The 10,919-nt window shown below is 65.2% G+C and overlaps 1 protein-coding gene across 1 annotated transcript; it reads left to right on the forward strand.

Moving 5' to 3' along the window:
* The first annotated feature begins 157 nt into the window (after positions 1–157).
* TMEM150A (transmembrane protein 150A) lies at positions 158–10,120 on the forward strand. Its single transcript, XM_075154529.1, has 7 exons — positions 158–253; positions 2,395–2,442; positions 4,741–4,812; positions 4,964–5,031; positions 5,177–5,304; positions 6,293–6,470; positions 8,302–10,120. The coding sequence occupies exons 1-7, from the start codon at positions 174–176 to the stop codon at positions 8,544–8,546; spliced, it is 819 nt and encodes a 272-aa protein (XP_075010630.1). The 5' UTR covers positions 158–173; the 3' UTR covers positions 8,547–10,120.
* Positions 10,121–10,919: the final 799 nt, after the last annotated feature.

Raw genomic sequence — 10,919 nt, forward strand, 5'->3', positions numbered from 1 at the left:
TGGGCTGTCCCGGCGCGGCTCGGCTCGGCTCGGCCCCGCACGGCCGGACCTCGCTCCGCCCGCCCGGCCCCGGCCCGGCCGCCCATGGGGAGCGCGGCCCGGCGGCGGCCCGGCAGCAGGAGGCAGCGGGGAGGCTCCCTCGGCGGCCCCGCTCGCCCGTAGCCCGGCGGGGCATGCCCGGCCCCAGGATGCCGGCCTGGGGGATCCTGCCCGTCACGCTGCCTGCCTTCACCATCACCGGCATGTGGATCGTGTAAGTGCCGCGGGACGGCCCGGAGCCGCCGCCAGCCCCCCCCGCCGCCGGCGAGGCCGGGGCCGCCCGGGCTGCAGGGCGGAATGCTGTCGGGCGGGGGGGCTGGAGGATGGTGCGGGATGCTGCGGGGCGGGGGGTTGCGGGGCACCGCTGGGCCCGCGTCGTGTCGGGGCACTTCTGCACGCTCAGTCGCTCCCACACCTCCCCGTCCCCCCATAGCCACCCTGCGTGGTCGCTGCGTTCCCTGCAGCAGCGCTGGCATCTGCCTCCCTGGCCTCGCGCCCCTGACACCCTGTGGGATCGCATGCCCCTGTCCAGGCATGAGTGCAGCCGATGCTTGGGCAGCACGGGAATGGCCTTGGGAGTGATGCCACCAGCCCAGGTCCTGCCGCGCTAGGGCCGTAACCAGCACGTGAGCACCCATCCCGTCCTGGCCCCAGGTGGATGGATGGGAGAGCCAGGGGGCATTTGTCTGTTGTGCTGGGGGCAGAGGCTCTGTCATCTGGGTGAGCAGCACTAGCCCACCCTGCCAATCCCTTCCCGGGGCCTTGGCCCTGGGATCTCAGCTGGTCACATAGGGCTGTCCTGCCCTGTCACTACCGCAGGCACAGGGAGCCCCAGCTTAGGTGGTGGGACTTTCTCAGGTGTGGGATGGAGCAAACGTACCCCATACCACGTAGGTCCCTCTGAGAGCTTCCCCTCTGTGGTATCCCCTGTCCACTGCGACAAAGCCGAATGCTGACCCTGGTGCAGGGAACTCATGCTCCAAGTTTTTGCCCTAGACGCCCTGCGTAACCCTGGTCGTCTCCTGTGGGTGACCCTGAAGGGCAGATGCCCCTCCAGCCCAGAGCAGCGTGGATGGATGGTGCTGCTCATGGTCCTCACAGTTAGAGCTGCCCTGGAAGGGGGTGTCTCAGGCCCTTTTTTGTGGCCCCAAACATGTCCTGCAACTGCCCGGGGGATGCTGTGTCCCCTGTCAGCACAGTGGCAGGGTGAGGCTGGGCGGCTGCATGTGGGAGCGCGTGGCCCATGCGGGGCCCCGCCAGCCATGCCAAGGATGCAGAGCCGTGAGGGGGGACCGGGCGGGTGGGGACGCATCCCGCTGGGGAAGGGCAGTGCTGTTTGTGCCTCTCTTGGCTTATTGCCCTCTCCCAGGAGGGCACAGAGGGCTGGGACAGGGACTGGGTGCTTGGGGGAGACCTGTCTGGGAAGTGGCTGGGCAAGGGGTCTGCAGGGAGGTGATGCTCTTGGTGGGCGGCCCTGGGGGTGGGCAGCGCTGCCCCTTCATTCCCCCCAGCTGTTCCGCTCTTTGCCCCAATGCCTCTCTGCTGGGATCATCCTTTTCGCAGCCCGGCTGTTACGTGGCCAGCTCGGGCGGGAGAAGGGTTTTCTTACCGGTATTGGTGTCGGGGCCTATTTTTAACCTGAGCTGTTTACGGCCGCTGGCGGCGACGATTTGAACAGTGCGGGGCCGCCCGCTGCTATGGCTGCCAGGCGGGAGGGCTCCTCGCCGGCTGGGGGGGCTACGGGGCCGAGATCCCCCTGGAGCTGAACCAAGGTGCAGGGGTGACTCCACAACGAAATGCTCGATGGAGCTGATCTGCCCAAAATGCCCTGCCAAAGCACCGGCTACTTTTCCAGACTTTATTAGCTCCAGGTGCCAGCCAGCCAGGGGCCGGGGGAAGCACAGCAGAGCCCAGTAGCCATCAGGTGACACCCTGCATGGCTGTAGGCCGGTGGAGAGCCCCGATGCTGGGATGGGGGACTCTGCGGCAGAGCAGTCCCCCAGAGCCTGGGGAGCACGGCAGTGCAAAGGGGAAGAGGCCCCGCAGGAGCAGCTGCATCCACACTGAACCAGAGCAGGAGACGGCTCTCAGCGGGGATGGGGGTACCGGGCAGGGGGCTCTGGTTCTAGCAACAAGAGCTCCCCGGAGCATGGGCTGGGCTCATGCACTTGCTTTTCTTTTTCCTGCTTTGTAAAGCCGGGAGGTGCCGCAGGGTGAGCGCTGGCCCCTGGCAGGCAGCAAGGGCTTGTAGCCCCCTGCTCCCGCAGCTGGTCCCTGGGGCTGGCCCCGGATCCGGCAGCGGGGATGCAGGGAGGCGGGCGGCTGCGGTAATCCCTGTTTTTGTCTCTCCCCCAGGTATGCCATGGCACTCTCCAACAACCATATCTGCCCCGTCCACAACTGGTAAGGCCTGGGGCGGGTGGCGGGGGCCCTTTTCCAAGGACTGACTCAGTTAAAGACCCCAGTAATGTCAGGTCCCCCTCCAGACCTGTCCCGCTTGAACCGTGTCGTGCTGTGCCGGATCACTGGGAAGCTGTCAGCGTGCTGAAAGGGGGTCAGGGGCCAGGCTGGTGCGGGGAGGGGGCTGAGATGGTGGGAGAGGTGGGAGCATTGAGCGGGGCACAGAGCCACCTTCTCCCCCAGGAGATACGTGGGGAGATACAGTGGTGACAGTGATGGGGCGCAGTCGCCCCAGGGCATGTGTCTCCTGTCCGGCCCCACGAGTGGCTTTTGGGATCAGAGCCTCTTGGGGATTAGCTGCTGGCAGGGTTGGGCCCCGCGTTCGCAAAGCAGTGAGGATGCCAGGGCCAAGCAGGGCTATTGAGAGCCGCCCTCCCTCCCCCAGCCAGGCTCGCCTGCGGTTACAGCTGCTCCGGTGAACGGTCCAGCCCTGCTGCAAACCAGGCAGGGAGAAGGAGGCCATTGAAAAAACACACAGCATGGAGAAAGTATGAAAATAAGTGGTTAGGGAATTACAGAGGGCTGTGTGTCTCCATGGAAAAGGTTGAGGCTTGCTTGCTTGAGGCTAAATCTGGCAGTGCCAGGGGGATGGGACAGCCCTGCGGTGCCCGGCCACCCCACGGGCAGAGCTGCCTGCAGCACCCCGGGATGGGGGACGAGGTGCAGGAGGGGCGAGGGCTGGGAAAAAAACCCTGTTTGCTCTCTTGGCAACTTCTTCTGCAGGGCTTTTGGCTTGTTGTGTCTCCTTAAAAATCTGCCCAGAAAAATCCATGTTAGTTTAATTCTTGCTGGAGCGTTTGAAGGAGAAGGGGGAAAAAAAAAAACCCGCTGCCATTTCCTGCCTGATGGCTGATTCTGCCCTGGGAAGAATGTGTGTGTCGGGTTGTCTCTGCCGCACAGCCAGCCCTTAATGATGAATAATGCTTCCCGGCCTCAGGCTGCTTACTTTAAACAAAATAATAATAAAAAAAACCCTCCCAAACCAAACACGGCCCCAAGAGCAGCCCTTGAGGAGGCTGTGGGGATCCACGCCTCGCTGGGGTTTCGCAGTCGGAAAACAAAGCCACCAGTAAAGGAGGAGACTGAAAAAACACCAGAGCCCAGCCCGGCCCTTTCCAAAAAGGCCTTTTTAACCGTGTGCTTGCTGAGCGGCTGGAGGCGGCTGATGGTCGGCCTGGGCCAGGGGCAGGGCAGTGCTGGCACTCCCATGGCTCCCGTCCCCGCCATGGGGCTGGGGATGCCTGAGGGGGCCCTTTGGGGCACAGGGCTTTGGGCTCCCTTCCTGCGGGGTGGGGAGGGGGCCCTGCTCAGCCGTGCCAGGCAGAGGTGCCGGGTGCCTGGGTGATGCTGCAGCAAAGGGGTGCCCAAAAATCCACTGCCAGCTCCCGGGAGAGCCAGGAGGATGAGGGGGCACCTACCCCCACAGGGGGGAATTTGGTTATGATTGCAGGCAGCAGCTGTGGTACAGGAAGGTGTCTCAGGCTGATAAGAGCCCTGGGTCCCTGGGGTTCGTGGGGTGTGTGGCCACAAGAGGCACTTCCAGGGCTCTGTGGTGGTTGCGGGCAGCAGAGCCCTGCCCCAGCCCAGCAGCGCTGGGGGCTGCTAACAGGCCCCCGGGGGGATGCCCTGCCGGGGTGCCGGGCTCCCCAGGGCAGCCTGGGGCTTGCTCCTGTCGTGTCCCCTCTCAGGCAGCTCCTCCCAGCTCCTCAGACAGCTCCCTCTCTCCCAGGCGGGGTGCACTGCCCGGGGTGCCATGACGGCCGTTTCCCGCTCAGCTCGGCGCTCCGGCCCATCCCGTGCAAGCCCGGAGCCGTCAGTGGCTGCGTGCCCGGCTCCACCCGTGCTCCCACTCCAGGCATGTGTGTGACGGGGCTGGCACACGGGTGCTCCCGCTCCCACCTGGGGCATGGGGCTACAAGAACCCCCCGAGCCCAGCACCCCAGCACATGCACCCAGCAGGTGCATGCAGCCCCCCACCCCGCCATGGCTTCTTCCTCGCAGGCAGGGACTCCGGGTGGGCAGCAGAGCCTGCAGGCAGGGGACAGGCTGTGGAAACCCAGGCGTGATGCTCTTGGAGGACCCTGTTGGGTGGTGGATCACTCCCTGGGGGGGCTTGTCCCTGGGGTTGGGCTGTGCTCGCTGGGGAGCAACTCTGCCGCCCTTGCAGGGCCTGTGGGCAGGAGGCAGGAGGGTCCCGGGCAGCAGCTAAGCTCTCCTAGCCTGTCCCTTTGCTCCCGGCAGGAATTACAACCAGTCGTGCGGTGTGGACAGACCCGGCTCCTGCTGCACGCTGGACCACATCCCCCTCGTCAGGTGAGCAGCCACAGGGTGGGAGCGTGGGGTCAGAGCCGCTCCGAGACGCCCCCCCGGGGCAACCCAGGAGCATGTCCTGGGGAGGGGGGCAAGTGCCGCACCCCAGTGCCCCCCAGCTGAGGGGTCCCCGGGCCTTGCCTTGTCCCCACAGCAAGTGTGGCACCCTGCCTCCCGAGAGCTGCTTCTTCAGCCTCATCTGCAGCCTGGGCTCCTTCATGGGTAAGTGCCCGCTGCCGGGGGAGCGGGGCCGGGAGCGGGGCCGGGAGCGGGGCGCCCTGCGGCGCTCACACCCCGGTGGGGACAGGGGCGGGTGTTGGGGGTTGCAGGCGGCAGCGTGCGACAGGGCTGTGTCCCCCTCCCGCAGTCATCCTGGTGGGGCTGCTGCGCTACGCCCACCTCCTGGAGCGCCTCGGGCCGTCCCTCCTCAACACCCTGGGGCTGGCCACCGGCTGGGTCTGCGCCGCTGGTCTCACCATGGTCGGCAACTTCCAGGTAAGGCATCTCCTCGGGGGGTCCTGGGGGCGGGAGGGGCGGGAGGGGCCCTTGGCTGGAGCAGGGCAGTGGCAGCGCTCGGCGGTGTAGGATTTGGGGTGGTTGTTTTGGTCCAGCCCCCCAGTCCGTGCGCTCCTTCACCTCCACCAGGCGCTGTGCTTCCCCAGGCGCTGGGACTCCTCTTTGCCTGTGCACTCATGGTTTCTGGTCCAGATTAAGCTGTCGGGTTTGATTTAACCCTTATCTGAGACCCTCTGCATGGTCTGTGCCCTCTATGGAGGCGTGACCCTGCGCGGGCAGGGACGTGCCAGCCAGCCAGAGACCCGGCCAAGCTGCCGGTGCTCCCGCTGCCCAGCCGTTCCGCTGTGGATGTTTGCTGCTCGGGGGGCGATGCCAGGAAACTGTCTGGGCAGAGCCTGTGCTCGCAGGGTCCGGAGCAGTCCAGGGCTTGGCGGCAGATGGCGGCGCTCACCCCCACGCCTGCGCTGCCAGGCACCGGCCTCCCGGCAGCTGCCAGCCCGCTGCCTGCGGCAGCCGGTCCCTTCTGCTTGGCAAGAGGCTGCTGTCGGTGCCACCCCCCCGGGAGAAGCTTCGCTGGCCCCAGTCCCCCTTGTGCCCCAGCCGTGGCTCAGCAGCTCTGCTGAAGGCAGGGCTGTGACCCCCAGGAGGGGGTGCAGGCAGCCTCAGATGCTGCTCAGGGCAGAGAGCAGCGCCTGCCCCATGCCCCACGCCCCCGGGCATGGCAGGGCCCAAAGGGGCTCGGGAGCTACCACCCCATGGATGAAAGAAACAGAAGCGCTTTGAGATTCCAGCAGCAGATGGTGGGTCCAAATCTGCTCTTCAGCCAGGAGACGGGCACAGGGCGCGCTGCCTGGACCTGCCTCTGGCACTGCCTGCACCTCTGCCTGGGCACAAGCCCACCCCCTGGAGCAGAGTCGTGCTGGGGGAGCACCCCGGGGTGCCGGCACCAGTGGTCTCTCCCCCGCAGGTGGATCACGCCAAGGTGCTGCACTACATCGGGGCGGGGGTGGCCTTTCCCACCAGCATGCTGTTCCTGCTCCTGCAGTCCATCCTCACCTACCGCATGGCCAAAACTCGCGGGCAGTACTGGACCGGCCACTTACGTAGCATCCTCGCCGCTGTGGCCCTCCTCACCCTCGTCTTCAGTATCCTTCTGAAGGGTGTGGGGAGAAGATCCGGGATGGGCTGGCGAAAGGTGGTCCTTGGGGAGGGGGTACGCGCCCCACATCCTCCATCCTTTGGTCTGGCAGTGGGGCACGGTGCCCGGAGAGGGGCTGGGCAGGGGGCTGAGGGCGGGCAGCTCGCTGCAGGTGTAGGCTGGAGGAGCAGCAGTATCGGGGCTGTGCAGGGGCCGAGGAGGGGAAGGGATGCTGGTGGGCATCTCTCGGGGTGCTGGGGTGCCCCAAACCAGCCCTGCCCTGGCTGCTGCAGCCCAACCCAGCCACTGCTGCAGGCTCCAGCCCCACACCTTGCAGAGTGGAAAGGCCAGTTAATTGTATTTTTTTAATGAGATAAAGGTATGTTGAGATCTTGGCAATGCGAAGTCCATCTGAGTTACCTATGCGGCCAAAGCCGAGTACAAAAACGCTCTGTGCGGGTGCCAGGCGGGTGCGTGGCAGCACCTCTGCCAGCCGGGGCTCACTGGCACCCACCGGCTGACCTGCCCATGGGACAAGGGGGGCCTTGGTGAGCAGGCGCTGGGGTCTGTGAACACCGCGCCAGGGAGGGAGGGCACAGCGGCAGGCGGAGCTGGGGCTGGAAGAATGGTCCTGAGTGTGTGGCCAGGGAGCCAGGGGCTTATTTGGGACTGAGGTTAGGGGTAAATTGGGAAACAAGGTGATGGTTATTGGGCAGGAAGAGGAAAAAGGACCTGTCCACAGGTCCCAAAGAGGCTGGCTGGGGTCTGGCTGCTGCGAGTAGTGCAGGAGGAGCCTGGCGGGTGCTGGCAGGCCTGGGACGTGCCAGAGGGTCCCCACTCAGGGACCGCAGCAGGCAGGCAGGCCGGGAAGCAGGCAGGGAGCTGGGAAGGGCAGGAGTGCCACAGGGCCGTGCCAGCTGGGAGGAACAGGCAGGGCATGTAAGGACAAGGGAGACAGGACTGGTGCCCATCTGCCGTGGCCATGCTGGTCTGTAGGCACTAGGGACTGGAAGTGGGAAAGCAGCGAGCTGTGATGGGGACGGTGTGGGGAAAGGGCTGGGACCTCTCCTGGTGGAATGAGGGGAGTGAGCAGAGGGCTCTACCCTGCTCAGGTCAGGTCCCTGCCTCGCCAGCCCTCCCAGATCTTGGTCTCGCTAGCAGAAGGCAGGGTACTGCCTGAGGCTTCACCTGGAGGGCTGGGGGAGGTACCTGCCTATTCCCCTCGCCCGCGGTGGCTCTGGCAGTAGGTTTCCCTAGAGGTCCCCAGTGGGCATGAGAGAAGCATAAAGAAGCTCTGGCAGCAGGAGGACCTGGAGGAGAGGGAGCAGGCCCCCTCTTTTTGTGAGCCAGCTGGCAGCGCAGAGGGATGGGGGGTGCTGCTGGCCTGGGACGCAGCAGCCTAAGCCCCCTTACCAAGGGGATGGAGGGCTGATGAGTTTTATCGACTTTGACTGCATCCCGCGGGAGGATGGGGAGCATCAGCCTGGTTTGAGGCAGAGGCAAGGGGTGTGGGGAGGGTGAGGCAGCCGGGCACCCGGCTTGCCCTGAGGGCTGCAGCCTGAGTTCCCCCTGCCCCGGCCTCTTCAGAAAATCCCCGCTTGGTGTCAGTCCCGTGATTTACCGAGGCTGGTGTGGGCACGTGTGCCACCGCCTCACCCGTGCCAGGGCCCTCCTGGTGCTGGGGGAAGCATGTGGGGTTTCTTGTTTCTAGGGGTGGTGGTGTGTTTCCTGCGGAAGGGGCTGCTCACGGCCGCCCCAGTGTGCAGTGGCAGTGGGATGTGGTCCTCTGTGGGGTGGTTGGGGTCCAGCTGTGCTTTCCTTGACGAGGATGCCCTCAGGCGGTGTGTTCTTTATCCAGGAGAGCTTCGTGCTGCAGCATGTGGCCGCCCTGTGCGAGTGGATGTTCATCATCGATGTCCTGGTCTTCTACGGCACCTTCACCTTTGAGTTTGGGGCCATCTCCACAGACACCTTCCTGGTCCTGCTGAAAGCTAGCCGGGCCCCCAAAAGTTACAAAGGCGAGAGCGGTGTGTCCAGCACGGCCCACATCCACAGCCACGTGGAGGGCCTGGCTATGGCCTGACCCCCACGGGAGGCACGCTCACGGTGGAGGCTCCCAAATCGGGCTCTGCCAGTGACTCCCCCGCCTTGAATGTCTCCGAGACCCTGGCTGCCTCGGGGTGCGTGTGTGCGTGTGTGTGCACGCGTGGGCGTGCGGTGCCCTCCCCTCCTGGTGGGAGCTTCGGCCGGGGCTCCTCCGGCAGCCGGTGTCCCCTGCAGGAGCTGCCCCCTCCCTGCCCGCAGGGTTTGGGGTCACTGCTGGGTGCGGGGATGCCAGCCTGGTGCTGCTATCGGCAGAGCTGGGATCTGCCCCTGAGCCTCTGGGGTTGCCCCGTCTGAGTCGGGGGCGGTCAGAGGCAATCATACAGAGGCCCCCTTCTGTAAGGGATGTGGGGGAACAGGGAGCTCACCCTCCCCTCACCACACAAGCCTGGTGTGCTGGGGAGGGGGGGATCGCCATTCCTCCCTCCTCCATGGCCACAGGGGTAGGGTTCAGCAGAGCAAGCCTTCCAGCTGGCCGCTGTGACTGTCAGAGGAGCCAAAAACCCAGAGTGCCTTTTCCCTTCCTCGGGAGGTGACGGCAGTGCCGGTCTGTCTGCACCCCCAGTGAGGATGGCAGCGGGGAGTCTCTCCCTGCCTGCCTGCCCGGGTGGGGTAGTGCCTCGCACTGGTGCAGGATGACACCAGCAGCCCCGGTTGGACCAGACTGGCCCTGCCAGCCAGGGCTCTTGCTGCTCAGGGCCTTCCATGCCTCCAGCTGATGACTTTCCCACATTTTTTCAGCTTGGAGGAGAATTGCTGAGACAGGTTTCATGTCCTGGGCCATGGCATTCCCGTGCTTCCTGGCGGTCAGCTAGGTTAGGAACTGGGTCTCTGTATTTGCTGTCGCACCGGGGATGTCCTGCAAGCACAGTGCCTGCAGAGTGGCGGATTTCCCCTCCGTGGCACTGCCAACCTAAGCTGTCCTGCCGGGGAGCCTGCACGCCCCAGCTCTGGTCTCCCATCCCGGGGGAGTGGGCTGCTGCCAGCCCTCCCACCCGGGGAGTGCAGGCGTAGAGAGGGGAAGCACTTCTGTAGGAACAGAGGAAGCCCGCGCCCCATTCTGCTGGGACTCCCAAATCCGTCCTTCAGTGCCTTCCCCAGCGCTCAGCCCAGCCAGCGCCCGCCTGGTGAGAGCCCGTCCCGCTCAGCCCCAGCCTCCTCAGGCTGAGCCCCAGCCTGGGGCGTCCTGGGCAGGGGGCTGGGGTGGAGAGGTGGGGTGGAGAGGGGAATGAATGCGTGTGTGCGTCTGTGTGTGTGTGTATATAGATCTACGTATATATATATATACACATATATATATAAATTTTCCCTTGTCCCTGGAGAGGGGCATTTGCTGCTGCTGTGCGCATTTGATCAGGTGGGCTTCCTGATTTGCCCATCTTTTCAAAGTCGGCCTATAAATCCACCAGTATATGTAGTTTGAAGAGGAGCATTTCTGACTTTTATATCTAATATATGTTTTAAAAATATATATATAAAGAGAGAACAGTGAATTTACAATAATAAAAGTGAAAATCAGCCAAGGGCAAGGCAGACCGTCCTTCCCTGCGCAGGACTGGGGTAGCGAACGGCTTTGGGGACGGGGTCCAAAGGGATGGGGGACGAAGGGTCCTGGGGGTCTCGGGGCACAGCCGTCAGCCCGGGGCTCGGTTCCCTGTCCCGAGTATCAGGCTGGCGGAAGACAGGCGGGTTCACCCGGGATGCAGCAGGCTGGAGTTGCACGTCCCGTCCCGTCGGGGGGTGCCCCGGCCCCTCCTGCCGCTGTCCCCGCCGGGGCGGAGCCGGGACCGGGAAGCCCCGGGAGGCGGAGCCGGGCCGGGACTTTCCCGGGGCCGCGGCCGGGGCGAGGCGGCCGCGCTGGGGCTGCGGCTGAAGGTAAGCGGCCGGGGCGGTGCGGGCCGGGCCGGGCGCTGGCTCGGCGGGGCCGGGCCGCCGCGGGGAGGCTGCGGGGCAGGGGGGCAGCCCAGGGTGGGGGCCACTGGCCGGGGGTGCCGGTCCCCCGGGACCGGGGTGAGCGCGGCTGAGCCGTCAGCCTGCCGGGCAGCGGGTAGGGCTGCTTGCTTCAGTGGGGAGAGCAGCCGTGTGCCCAGCCCTGCCCGGGGGGGTGCTGAGCCGGGATGCTGAGCCTCGCCGCTGAGCCTCGCTGTCCGACGGGCACAGCAGCCTCCCGCGCTCTGCAGCCGAACGTGCGTAACACAAGAGCAAAGCAGCTGCTTTACAGGCCCTAGAGGAGAAAACCAGATCAGTGAGTGGCTGGGGTTTGCCAAAACCATCTTGATAGCCACGGTGGGAGTAAAGGCATTTTATGCAATGAGATGTGAATGGCTTCGGTGCTGAGGGCAGGCTGTCGGGG

This window comes from Calonectris borealis, chromosome 7, assembly GCF_964195595.1.
Source record: "Calonectris borealis chromosome 7, bCalBor7.hap1.2, whole genome shotgun sequence".
Taxonomy (NCBI): domain Eukaryota; kingdom Metazoa; phylum Chordata; class Aves; order Procellariiformes; family Procellariidae; genus Calonectris; species Calonectris borealis.